The sequence below is a fragment of the Athene cunicularia genome (genome assembly GCF_003259725.1).
Source record: "Athene cunicularia isolate RWA chromosome 2 unlocalized genomic scaffold, athCun1 chr2_part1, whole genome shotgun sequence".
In the NCBI taxonomy this organism is placed as follows: Eukaryota; Metazoa; Chordata; class Aves; order Strigiformes; family Strigidae; genus Athene; species Athene cunicularia.
Window position 1 is genome coordinate 134,142,070 of NW_020799095.1, and position 14,467 is coordinate 134,156,536.

The 14,467-nt window shown below is 36.4% G+C and overlaps 1 protein-coding gene across 1 annotated transcript in view; it reads right to left on the reverse strand.

Annotated features, from left to right (window-relative positions):
- Nucleotides 1-14,467, reverse strand: part of ANGPT1 (angiopoietin 1) — a 167,921-nt gene that overhangs the window by 82,714 nt on the left and 70,740 nt on the right. The window contains exons 2-3 of the mRNA XM_026843655.1: nt 5,458-5,613; nt 2,302-2,423 (exon numbers count right to left, since the gene is read on the reverse strand). Of these exons, the coding sequence (XP_026699456.1) occupies nt 2,302-2,423; nt 5,458-5,613 (278 nt within the window). The remainder of the gene's footprint in view (nt 1-2,301; nt 2,424-5,457; nt 5,614-14,467) is intronic.

The window sequence follows — 14,467 nt, forward strand, 5'->3', positions numbered from 1 at the left end:
TTGCAGCATATAAAAATACAAGTATTTATATACTTATCTAATGCTTGAATTAATCCCAAATTGAAATAGGTTTTTTTAATATTTAGAATGAACTACCTCCTGCATATGCCTGCACTCTCCTTAGACTACAGGGAGAGCCTATGTACACAGCTTAGATGAATATTTAATTTTGACCTGGTTGAAGTCAAAGTTAATCTGACACTAATTTATTCATATTTCAAATTAGTCAAGGGAAATCTGTGGAGTTCAAGAGTTTCCAATGTAATCCAACTTCTCCAGAATAACATCAGATGGAATTACTGGTTATAAACAGTTGTTAGATGAAATATATTAAATTGGTTTCCTCACCAGTAGGAATAATGGTATATTATTTGACCAGCTTTGCAACTAGATACACTTAGAAAACACATTTCTTTGTAACAATATTTTCTATTTTTCAGCATTATCTGGTTCTTTGCCCTCTTAACCCAGTAGCTCAATGCCCACTGTTGTTAGTCTTTCTTATGTATAACCACCACAGTTGCCGATTCCTGACCAGCAGGACCAGACTCATGCTGCCTTTTTTGCTAAACAGTCTTCTAAAGACTGTAGAGGAAGGTTCAGTAACTACCCCACTTTTAAAGTTGTTTGCCTTATTTCAGTGTCAAATGCAGATACAGGAAATAGAAATCTTAGTCCTAGTCAGATTTACCTCACAGTTGTTCTTTCTAGAAGGGAGCTGAGAGTGAAGCTGAGGAATGAAAGCACTGTCTGTCCTCTCTGCTTAAACCTTGGTGTTACAGAGGCAGGAATATGAGCTTAGTTCTCTAGAAGGGCAGCCAAGAAGTAAAATGGCTTTACCCACTGTACTGAGTGCAGGTGCCCAGGTGCTGGCAGTGGGGGCTGCAGGGGCAGCCTCTGTGAGGAGGGGCCAGGGCTGCTTCCAGCCAGCTCCAATGGACACACTGTTGACCCTGTCAGCCAAGACGGTTGCACTTTGGGGAAAACATCCCATAAAAACACCCCGTGACAGTGTGAGGAGTGAAGAAAATAAAGTGAGAGAAACAATGCTGAAGACACTCGGGTCAGAAAAGGAGTGAAGGAGGCACTGGAGCAGAGATTCCCCTGAAACCCATGGGAAACGACCATGGTGGAGGAGGTATTTCCCATGGAGGACCCCATGGTGGGAGTGTCCAGGAGGAAGATCCCATCTATGGAAAGCCCACAATGGAGCAATCTTATCCTTAAGGACTGCAGCCCATGGGAAAGATCCATGCTGGAGAAGGGAAAGAGCATGAGGAAGAAGGAGAAGCAAAGTGTTGTGAACTGACCACAATCCCTGCACTGCTTGGTGGGGGGAGGAGGTAGAAGAATCAGGAGTGAAGCTGATCCTAGGAAGAAGGGGTGGTAGAGGGGAAAGGTCTTTTTTGTTTTGTTTTTATTTCTCACCATCCTACACTGTTATTAATTGACAATAAATAAGGCTGTTTTGTGTATGACAGTAACCGTTACGTGATCTCTCCATCTTTATCTCGACTGCAAGCTTTTTCATCATATTTTCTTCCTCTGTCCTGCTAATGAGGTGGAGTGAGAGAGCAAATGAGTGGGTATCTGGCAGCTGGACAAGGCCACCCCACCACAAATTCTCTGAGATACTGGATTGCTAAATCCAATGACTTCAGGTACCGAATCCCTGTGTACCACAAAAAGGGATAACACTAGAACATCTCGTTCACTCTCACTTCACTGCTTAAAACGTTATGTGCTGCTAAATAGTTTTTTCTTCAATTTCAACATAAAATACAAATGTTTACCCTTTACTTATTCTTTAAATGGGGCATGGCTCCAAGTATGCTGTATATTATTGAGTCCAAAGACAAAGAGATCCTTCTACATGCTAAATCTTTGCATCCATTAAAACTAGAAATATTAACTACTGAAGCTTTTCTGTTTCTTATGCACTTTAAGGTAGTTGATAATATCATAATTTATATTTTTCTCCTGGAAAGTTCTCATAGAAGTTACTCCTATGCTTTTCAGTAGCAGAAATGGATCATATGACTAAGTTGTCATGAAGCAAACTGCAATATAAACTCACAGTGAACATGGAGAGTGACAAAAATCAACTTACATTTATCATACAGAAGCTAACACAGTGTAAGTTCACATCCTAGTTCTTTTAGCCATTTCATAAAGATCACAGATATTTTCCACTTAACATATTTACTTCTTCCATTTCATCAGTTCTTTAGAACAAAGCATGCACAGACCACTTTGTGATAAAGGGAAAAAGAGTATAATAGACAAACTACTCATTCTTACCTGTTTTTCTCATGAATTTTTAGGATTTCATGTGTCTGCTGTAGCAACTGTTTTTCTAGCTTGTATGTTGACAGTGAATTTTCCAGTAGCTGAATTTCAAGTCTGGATGTTTGATTTAGCACCTTAAGGATAAATCAAAACAATTAATGTTTATATTGGTCTGGTTATGTTTGTTATAGCAACATAATGCAACCATTTCATTTGAAGATTTGTCAAAAATTGTTTCTAAATCCCTTTTTTAACCTCAGCTGCTCAGCTGGTGCAAATGAACTCAATCAAGCTACACTGATATGTACCAGCTGATATTCTAGCACCCTGTTTACTGTAGAATTATACTAGGCCTGCAGAAAAGGGAAAGGTGACTGCCAAATGAACTTCATTTCAGTGGAAAGAACAAGAGGCATGCCACAAACCTGCATTCCTACAAAGCTTAAACCAGAAGACTGCAAGAATACTTGGACTGACACCAAAGTGTTGCATCCACTGTTTTGTAAATAGATCTCCTACTGTAGCTTTCCATTGAGTCTCTATTTTGCACCATTGGCAGAAGTCTGATGTCTGCTTATGTTATCACTACTTGCAGTTTTACACAGATCAAGATGAAGGCTGTGATCCTAAGCATTGTTTTATGCAATTGTCTTTCACTGTAGTGGTGGTCTGTATCAATAGCACAAGTTTTACTAAGTACATCAGATTGAAAGAAGACTTTTCACTAGATGAAAGAGAATAGATTCTAACAAAAAAAATTTCAGAAGTTGAAATAACAATGCTTTCAAGAATTAAAGCAATAATATTAAATAATGTTAATTAATTTTGTTGGGATAACATCATGCATTACACAGTGTCTGAAGGAGTGCGTGTAGATAATTTTTATAGATACATGTGCACACAACAACTGAGATCCAGTCACTTCTGGAACTGAAAATGATGCCTCTTTAATGGAACCTATCAGACCTTTTTTGGAAGGACATTTATCAGTATCAACAAAGGATTATATGGTAACATTTTCTCATGCATGCATAAGAATTTGTTACAGAACGTAAAGCAAAGAGAATGGCTCTCAAACTCAATCCAGTGCCTTATTTTTGTTTGAAACTGTTGATGTTTACAGAGCAACTTGAGTTGTCCTTTTTTTTAAGGGTACAGAGGTTGAAAAATTTGGAAATCCATATGCAGCTGTTATGTTGTTTGAGATGGACACATTTGGAAGTGTCAGAAAGCATCACCAGAGTTTCAGAAGGACCTGGCAGAAATTGAAGGTGTGTTACAAAGGTGGGCAAGTGGTAAGAAGGCAGGAAAGCACCAACACATTACCAAAAAGGATACATCTGTGGAGCAGACTATGAAACATCAATAGAGCTTCAGGTAGAGAAGAAAGCCTAAAGGGAATCAGTGGGATTTTGGATGGATCCGATTTTGGGATGGGTCAGTGAGATTTTAAGGAGGTGGAGTCTATATGTTCAGTCCTTGGGACTCCTCCTTAGCCTGTTATGAGTATTTCTTATCACAGGCATGAGATCCTGGCATGCCTTTCTCCTCCTTGTACCCTACAGACCTTCACCTCTCTGCCATGCATCTGGCTACCTCCATGACTACCAAGAGAAGTCTCTTTTCACTTTCTTGAGCCACCTGCACCACTCTTTTCTGATTGATGGTAGAGCCAGGGGCTACCAGGACTTTTTCATACTGCTGAAAGAGGGGAGGTAGGAAATACCAACACTGAGCTGAAAGTCAGAACAAATACTGCAACTGATATCTTGAACATCCTTAAATTCTTCAGCAATAGGTATAGAAGGAGGAAGTAATCTGTTCCTTCATGCAATTGTCAGTGATACCTCTACCGTGAAGTGGTTCCTCAAAGGAAAAGTAAGACAGAGACAAGGCACATTTTGTCCCTTACCTGCTTAAAGGAGGAAACTGTGAATGACTACTCAACACTTACATCTAGGTAGGTCTTTCGGAATATAAGAGTTCCTACACCTCCTTTTTCTTTATTAAACATATACTACAGCCAATAGGTCTTCACCTCTTATGTTTCCATTTAGCTATTCACTTGATACTGAATTAAAGATTTTCCCCATCATTTTCATAATATACTATGCTTTAGAAACTGTAGATATTTGAGATCACATTTGTAAATGAACGCTGATCTATTAACCAAAACGTAGAAAAAAGATGCAGGGAACACATGTAAATGTATCTGCCTTTTATAATTACTGTTGTTTCTCAGTGTACTGTAATGCGATTATGTAAAAAATTGGTAATGATATTGTAAATGTAAGGACATCAGAACACAAAATACAATCTTTCAAGATGTACATATGGTATTAGAACAAACCAAATAGATGCAATACTTTAAGTCTCCTGTTCTAAATGAACAGCAAGTACAGTCCAGCTGGTAATATACCACATGCTATGAAGACCAAGAGGAAGTCAACAAAAATAAGGAAAACAAATATGCATCTTAAATTGATAAAATAATTCAAAAGGTAAAAAGCAGTACATGTGTTTGCAGTAAGCCCAGTATGAAATTGTACTCTGTGTTGTGACAGTGATGTGCTTGTCACTTCAATCACAGTAGTAATTTTAGTGTTAGGAATCATATGGAGATGGCTCTTTAAATTCATGTGATGTTATATAATTTTACAGCAATATCAAATACACAGTGTTTTATAAAGAAGCTGATGGTTGTCCTTCTCTTCACAGTGTAAAAGCTGCAGACATACACTACTTTTCAAATAGCTGGAAACATCTTGCAGAAAAAAACCCCAAAATTTCTACTAATATTGAAAGAATCAAACAACAATGGAGATCAAAGGTTCTGTTTTAGCCTGAAACTTGTTATTTAGCTTGACACTTGTGTTATTCACAGTTGGTAGCAGAGCTTTTTATTTGAAATCAAATGCTGATTTAGTGTCCTGGACAATCCTGCCTGCCTTGCACACAGAGAGCTAAATATACTAACCAAATAGAAATCAAAAGAAAGACACACAACAAGGGTCAGTCATCACTGTTGTTGGTACCAAGAAACAGAGTGTGTATGTTTCTTGGAGCCCTGTGTTGAAATGTTTTGTGTGGTGATGCATTGGAAAAGAAAGAGAATGGGAAAAGTTCTCTGCAATTAACAGCTTTTAGAAAACCACTCTGGGAACATACCTGAGTTTCAACATCCGTGAGTTTTCTCGTCTGCTCTGCTGTCTGGGTGAGGAGGCTGGTCCCTATCTCGAGCATGGTGGCGGTGTGGTTTTGCACCGCATTCTGCTGCAGCTGCACCATCTCCGATTTCATGTTTTCCACAATGTAGTTCTCAAGCTGTAAAAGAGAAAAGGTTGTACTGTGGTATTTTTACCTGTTTAGGCATTCTGGTGACATAAGGGTGCATAGCTGGCATTCTTGTCCAAAGGAGAAATGTCAACGTTTTCAAGGGGACCCCAAGTCTCAGCTGACCCTGTGACTGTTGGGGTAGGGGCCTGACTATCTGGGTAGCCCCTTCCAGTCACAGAGTCCCGGTGTTTTACCAGGCATCATATCCTGCTGGCATGAGCTGGAGCAGGCCCTGCCTGCCTCCGCCTGTGCTGAGGTTGCAGAGCATGTTGTGAGCATTTGTGGTAGAGATGTCATAGCAGCTCCAAAATAAACTCCTAAAAGAACAAAGCACACCACAGGGAAATGCCAGGTCCTAGTTGTACATCATAGTTTACATGTGAGTCCTTCCTGGAAGAGGTCCTACCATATCCTACCTCCCCTGGATTGTTCCTATCTCACAGTCATTCAGCAGTGTGATTTTTTTTAATTGGGTTAAATCCTCACAAAGTTTTACAAGCTCAGTAATGAATGCAGCTTAGTTTAGCTGTGACCAAAAAATTGTAAAGGCATGGAGACACTGCCATGGAAATAAAAAAGGAAGACCAAAACACATAGAAAGCTGTTTTGCCTCTTTGCTTCTGTTGTCTTGGTACTGTTTAGCTTGCATTTGCAGTATGTTGAACAGAATCTGAATTAGGGCCTTCTAAATAAACTGGGCACCCCAGAGAGAGGGGAACTGTTTGTTTTAGTTTGTTTAAATTAAAATAGGCAGGGTCATTCCCTTGTAGCTACCTAGGTCCTCACCCTGCCACAGCAGACCAGAAGCCCAGGACTAGTCTACAATATGATGAGATTGTTTCTTTCTCATACAAGCAATGTTCTGGTATCTTGCTTGATGTGCTCCATAAAGTATTAACATAGAGGAAGGTGGCCCAGAACGTTGTTTTCAATACCCTCCACTGAAATCAGCTGGAATCCATCTCATTTACACACAGTGAAGATTTTGTTCTCAGTTTCATTTTGTGGCTGATCGTGTTTTTTATTGTTAGCTGATTCCAGACTTAAGTAACAACTGTAATAATTTTAATCACATTGGACCTGCTCTGCAGCAGTAAGCGTGATTTATTATGAAAGGTAAGCTGCACAGCTAAATAGTAAGAACCAGATGGAGTTTATTTAAAGACTGAAGAAAGGAGAAAGAGTCAGATATACAGTGTGATTAATGAGAAGGTCTATTATCATCCTATCTATAAGAATACCTGTGCTTAGGGGTGACTACTGTTAGATGTTCTGATGAGCCACATGAGCTGAGCTGACAAAAGCTTTATTACAGATTTGATCATTTATGTGCGACTCCTACTGGTTTTATAAACATTTTTGCAAAGAAAGAACACTGCGACAATGTAAAATATTTTCTGCATAAGACATTTGTTGATGTTTTGTTTGTTTGCTTATTTACTCCAGTTTGGAGAAGCACTTAATACCAATGATGGTCAAAACCAAAGTAGATGCCCTACAGTTTCAGACAACAAAAACATTTGCGTGAATTGCTAGGTAACTGCTATGAGCTGGAAACCTGCAGAGTGTTTTAAGTGGTGGGGAAAAATTCTTGTTGAATAATCTGATAAGTATTAAAATGAGATTTAACAGCTAAGAAAAATCATATTGCAAAACAATGCCTGCAATAGATGTCAGTATTTTCCACTACCAATGTAAGTTTACTGCTCTGTTTAGTTTATTTCTGTGAGATGTTAAAGATATTAAGTTAGTTTAATGAAGATTTTACAGATCCATTACATTTTGACACAATGTTTTTCTGTTCAGAAGTATTTTTCTTGTTTATTTCTTTCATATCAGATGACATATTTTTAGCTACCCTTGGATTCTTGTTGGTTTCTAACCAGTATTTTTTTTTTTTTTTTTTTTTTCCCAAACTGTCCTTTGGTTGCAAATAATGTCTCTAAAGGAGCCCCACAAACTGGATGGTTGTCCTTCTCCATATTTTGGTCCAGGTACTGGAACACCTGAAAGAGTCAGAGCTCTCACATCCTTATGAAACAGGGCTCTCAAATCACAGTATTGGCCATGATGGGGTACCAACACATACATTTCCTCCCATCCAACATCTTTTGTTTCCAGACAGGACCATAGCATGTTTGTGGTATGGCTGTACAGTGCCTGATTTCTTAGACCACATCTTTCTGAAACTGCCTTGCTGTACATGGGCCACGTGGTGCATGTGTGTAAAGGATACCTGGAAAAACCCCTACAAAAATATGATGGCTACACTTATTACACATCAGAAATCAGAAATTAGGTATTTTCACACATAAATGTAAAGAAACACAGAGATATAAATATAAAAAGGCAAAAAAAAAATTTGCCTGTTATTTTACTCACATTACTCAGCTTCATCTGTGTGGAGCCTGAGCAGGTTTTGACTAGCAAGAACACAGGCATAGATTGAGGCATACTGGATAACATGTACTTTTAATTATTGTAGTTTAACACACTCCCCGTGGTATTCAGTCTTAGGCAATTGCCCTTGGTTACTCACCCCTAAAACAGTCTCTGGTTGAATCAGGGACTGACTCATTGTAACAACAGAGCTGATTTTCCTGTTTCAAAATTGCTCATTAAATTTTAAATAATATTTTGTAAATATTTGGTGTTCAGTACACTGCAACAATAGTTTCTGTGAGCACATCTCAGGAGTATCAGGAGCTATTCACTCAAGCAAAGGAGAGTAAAACAAGCTCTGAAATAATGTATTTTGTTACATTAATTCCTCTTCATTCTTTCACCCATTTCTTTTAATTTGTTCAAGTAGATTTATTGGTTGCAATACTGTACCTGCTAAAATGGGAATTTTGCCATTGACTTCAATAGGCCAAGATTTCACCTATTATTTTTATTGCAGGAAACTAACATTTACCAGGGTCATTACGGCTAAGCACTGAGTTTTATCTGAAGCCTTCCCTTCTTTGTAAGCATTGTATTAAGTGTACTGAACCTTAGACTGAGCTTTCTTTGTGGTTAGTTAAGAGGAATAGCATACATTTAACAGGTGATAAAAGGATCCTTGCAGGGTGGCCTCCCAGAAAATGTGACATGCAGAAACCTATTTACAGAAGTACATTGAAGAAAATTTAGGGGTTTAAGAAATTTTTTTAGAACCCCTTCGTCCTATAATTAAGTTACATTCAATCTGTCCAGAGACTCCATTAAACAGTATATACTGTATGATGAAATAATCTTTTCAGTGAATCTACTTTTTATATTTGCATTTTCAAATCTTTATATTACTGTCTCTTATTTCAGTTATTTTTTGTTGCAAAAGTGAAACATAATTATTTTCTGCATTCTTTTCCCCCCATCCCACCCCTCCCACTGTATGGTTTCTGTAGGGCATTGATGTCCTTGTTATTAATTTGGCTGCATCTGCTTTTGGTAAGACTCATTACATTGCACAGGAGTTTTCAGTAATGCAGAATTACTGGTGGGATGCATAATAACGTTATAACATTCTCAGAAATAAAACTGTCAGAAGGTTCAGTGTTATTGTTTAATAGACATTCCAGAGGATAATGCATTAAAAGTATCTAGCTTTTTCTGGACAATGTTTATTGAGTAATCTTCATAGTAACCACCCAAACACTAATAGAACTATTAAAATGGAAACTGTAACTTAGGGCCTAAGTAATTGATAATGGTTTGTGGCAGATGGCTTATAAATAAAATAAGAGCTTGCTTTTTTACTTTGATCAAGTAATGTTGGTCTCACATAATTATATGTTAAGGACTGCTACGATATCCAGATGACATTAGGTTTTCATACAGTGCCTTAGAACAAGAATGTAAGTTAAAGTACTGATAGACTGCTCTCCTTCTCTTACCATAGATTGCACACTATTTGGAACAACAGAAAGAATGGAACAGTAATATTTTGTGAAAACTTTTTTGTCTCATCTTGCTTTACATACATGAAGATATACTAATAATACTATACCACAACACCCAATGAAAATTCAGTTATTTTTCTTTGTTTTTCTATCTGAGGGAGGGTCATACCTCCCCACACTGACAAACTGTCTTGGGGAGTCAGATATAAAAGTGACATTTGATGTAATTTGTATTTTATAAATACAAAGTCTTAGTGGGAATAAGTTAAAAGAAGTTGAAATATATAGAATACCATAGAATTTCTCTGATTTTGCGGAAGCAGAGAGGGGTGAGGAAGGAGTTTATCATGAAAGAAAGAGATTATATTTGTGTATTGAAAAGGCCAGCATTACATTTATTTAAAAAAAAAAACAACAACAAAAAAAAAAAAAAAAAAAAAAAAAAAAACTTCTTCTACTAACTATTTGTCAATAAGAAAAAATTGATAAAAAGACAAATTTATAGTGATGCAATCTTCTTGTATTACAAATCCAGGGAGTAGAGACTAACCAAAATATATCCTTCCACTATTTCTGATCATATGTGATCCTTGGGAATCAGGGAAAATGAACATAGATGGCACATAAAGGCAATGAATAATGCTCAAATGTTAACATGCTAATCTGCACCTGATTTGGAACAACCTTAACTGGGCTTTAAGCATGTCAAGGAACACACACATCAGCCCCAAAAAAATTGTAGATATACCATCACATACACAATAAAGATGCCTATTTTTCAAACTCTACCCTCAATTAAACTTAATAAGATTGCAGTAATGATTATACCAAAGGAGACAAGAAGTGATCTGTTTGAGGAAGAAACTTCTTCAGATCATGGGTAGCTGATTGCCTACATTAAGATGATACAGGCCGTATACTCATAATGTTGGTGAATTTATTAAATAAGACTTGCTGAGCTAAAGTGAGAACTTTAAGTGACTGGTACACAAACTGGACTCACAGAAAGGCCTGTTGGGATATGGAGTATATAAAGCCTTCAAAAGAAATCACCAGTTATGAAATACACATAAATATTTGTGGGTTTCAATTCTAAAAGGAACCAGAAAAGTAATCCAACAACTCTGTATCTAGCCAAACAAACATTTTTGAGGAAATCTGATTATAGAAACTCCATTTAATCTTTTTTTTTTTTTTTTTTAAATGCAATATACCCAGACTTCTTAAGGCAGCAAAGTAAAAGCCTGTTAGTTCTTCAGTTGCACAGTAATGATAGTAATTATTTGCATAATACTTATGCAATTCATTATTCAGTACTTCTTTTTGCAGTTTCATAGATTTCTGTAGCATTGCAATTCATAATTTTAATTTCTTACTTAGATATTTTTATATCTTAACCCTAAATCACAATACTGTGGTTTTCCTAATTCTGTTCCTGAGAGAGAAACAGACAACAACTTCCAGAGCATGTATATCCTCCTAACTACCTCATGCTGAAATGAATATCTGCCTTTCTGAACTGAAATATTCGGTTATTTTTTCCAGACCAAATGTTCCAAACACACCAAAGATACTTTTCCTTAAATCTTTGAGTCCTTGAATGCCTGAATCTTTGGCATTTCATATGTTTACTATCTGGCTATAAAGATAATTAATAGCATAATTAAATTGCCATCAGGAAAAACTGGTAGTTGACTATGTGTGTTTAATTTATAGCCTGCATAAGACACATAAATATATATTGTGACCATAGCATCATATGTATGGAGGCTCACAGATAAAACTAACCACTACTCATTTCTTTAGTATGTGACCAGTGAAACCACAGCTGCATCATCAGCACACAGTGACCAAACACTGTCAGATTCAACTACAGTTGACTGATAATGAGATTTCTAATTCAGGTGATTTCCAATATACTAATGACACTTATCATCATGCTGTTCAAGCTTGGTTTTATAGCAACCTTCAACTAAAAGTTTGTATCAGTAGAGAAGAAACTTTTGCTAGTTAAAAAAGAGAAGAAAAAAAAAGTTTTAATTCTCAGATGATAAACAAATAGATGACCAGACATCTTTGTCAGAAGAAATCAGGGATAACAGATGTAAGAGATTATTCCAAAACACAGGAAATAATCTTTCTGCTTCATTCAGCATCAGTATAGTGTCTGCAGGCATTTTGTCTCCAGTTCTCAATGTTGCAATTGAGAGTGTATGGAAGACAAAGAGGGGTCATAAATCTAGAAAACTGAAAGACTTAGGAAAGTTTAACTTAATAAGAAGGTTACCAAGAAAATAACTGACTAGAAACACATAAAAATGCAAAGAGAAATAGAATAATTTGTTTTACACATCCATGAAGCTGCAGTAAGTGAAGTTTAACTTTTACATATTAGGGGAAAAGTTTTCGAACAGTACAGGTAATAAAATATGGATAGGGATTCTGTGGGAAAACTGTGAAAGCTCCATCACTGGGGGGGTCTTAAAAGGATACTTTAGGTAAAGATCAGGCAGATTATACAGTATTTTATAGTTCTTTCTAGTTTTATTTTTTCATTCTTCTCAGGTTTTTTATTACTTTATTTCAGACCTAAGCTCATGGACTCAATATTTGGAATAAAACGCTATAGTAAAATCTCCATTGGACTGAGAAGAGGTTTGGAAAACTCATCTTCTAATGAAACTTTTAGAAGGAAGTCAATAAAAAATAGGACTCTCATGAATTAAAACCACAACATTTATAAAAACCCAACAACCCACACATAGTGATAGAAATAAGAGGAACTGTTGTGCATAGACTAAATCAACAAAATGAGAAAAGTTACTGAGGATGTTTCTGAATGTATGAATATACCTCAGTAGGGATGCAGACTGCAGAACCATCTGAGAAACTATTGTGTGAACCAGCTCTGCAATTATACAATGGCAGCACTTTATTGTACTCAAGTAACTTGTATTAGGCTGCTTTAGAAACTACAGTCTCTGAAAATCAGTCAATTTGTGGATATTCAAGCTTGTGTCAGTGGTGGCTTGACATCTCTGTACCATGTTATGCAATAAAGTACATAAAATGTAATTGGCAATAATAGATAATGATGGTGGAAGAATACACTATATGGCCTCCCACTGGAATCTTGGAAAACTGGAAAAGTATTTCTATTAAGCACTGTACTTTAATATGAGTAGAAATAGTATTTGCTACACCAGTCAAGACAAGATATGGGGAACACAGAGTTCTTTGTTTCAACGTATCAAAAGACTTCCCCAGTTAGGTTTACCCCATAGCATAACATTCAATATATGGGTAATTTATAGGAGCAAGAAGGCTGAGTTTCAGTTCCTCATGAAGTATGTGGCATATCAAAGATATTGTATTGTCTTAGGCCAATATTGATTGTGCTGGCCTGATAATTCAATGAGTTTTCTACTAAGGCATCTTCAAAAGATTTTTCCAATTTGTTTTCAGTTTTATATCACTCTAAAAACTTCCCTGTTTTTAGACTAAAACCCAAAAATCTATATAAATGAAATTTGTCATTTCAAATGATAGCTATTACAAAAGCATACAAAACAATTTAAGAGCCAATTTCAATTACTTCTTTGTATGAAAATTACATCTCAGTTTTTTAAACTTAAGGCTTAATAATATCAATAAGCAACACAATTGAGAATCATATCTAATGTGATTAAATGGTCCCATAAGGAAGCTACTTATAACAAGGAAATCATAACAATATGTTCTCATTTTCTACTGATTAGTAATATTTCTGGTTCAAAGAATTATCCATTTTGTTAACCTTTACAAATTTTATTACAGCATCAACTGTATTTTTCTTTCTTGATCTAACTTTCTAAACCACTTAATTCTATAAACTACATTCATTTGATTATACAGTTGACTGCAAATATGAACCATCCCCAATATACACTGTAGGGGAAGGCATAATTGTAGAAAAGGCAACACGTGCAATCTTATCCTAAACAAATTAACATCTGCAGAGACTTTTAAAAAAAATATTTTTTTATTAAAGTGTGGAACTAATTACTTTGGCAAAGATACTTTTGCTGAGGACTGCTTTTCAGAACGACTAGTTTTGGAACAACCTCTGTGTAGAAGAATATTTAGACACATTATGGCTCACTCCTAGAGGATGGACATATGACATCAAAATTAGTTCCACTGAAATATCTCCTCACTACATTACATAGGGTTCTTGACAAATGTAATCTTAAACTGCATAAATAGTTCTAGTTGCTATATTGCACTGTGAGCTTATATCTAAACTTTCAGTGAACCTGAGAAGCTTAAGACTCAACTACATTACATTATACTCTTTGCACAAGTTTCTTCTTTCTGTAATGTTTTATGTAAGTATCACAGAAAGGGGAATCTCTTTACTGACTACCATGAGCTCTACCTTCAGCTCTTAGGTTCTCTACCTTAGGTCCTCCCTGATGAAGAAATCACAAATCCTTTTTTATTACCATTTGCCTGTCTTTCCTGTGCAGGTGGCAATTTCCTTGGAGATTACCCTTCTTGCCTTTCATCAGCACCTGATAGAAAGTATTAAAGTCAGCTGAAGACTCAGGACATTACACTGTGATGGTGACTGCAAATAGTCTTAATTTTAGATCTTTTTTTGAAAGCATAAATGGGAAGTTTAGATGCACTGAAAACAGTGAAAGTACTGCAATTTCAGTACCTATGGGGCTACAGGAATGAAAGGGCATCCCATGGGCCATGGAACAGCTCCCCCAGTATTTCAGGCAACTACTTATTTTTACCTTCAACCCAGAGAGATCCACAAAACATCCACTCCCTACATCCCACCAGTCTTAAAACACTCAACAGAAATCATGATCTGTGCACCATGTATTCGTATCCTCTGTGTGTGTACTTCTGTCATAAATAACCTAGTTGTGAGGAAAACTGAAAGTGATCTCATATATTTTGCTAGG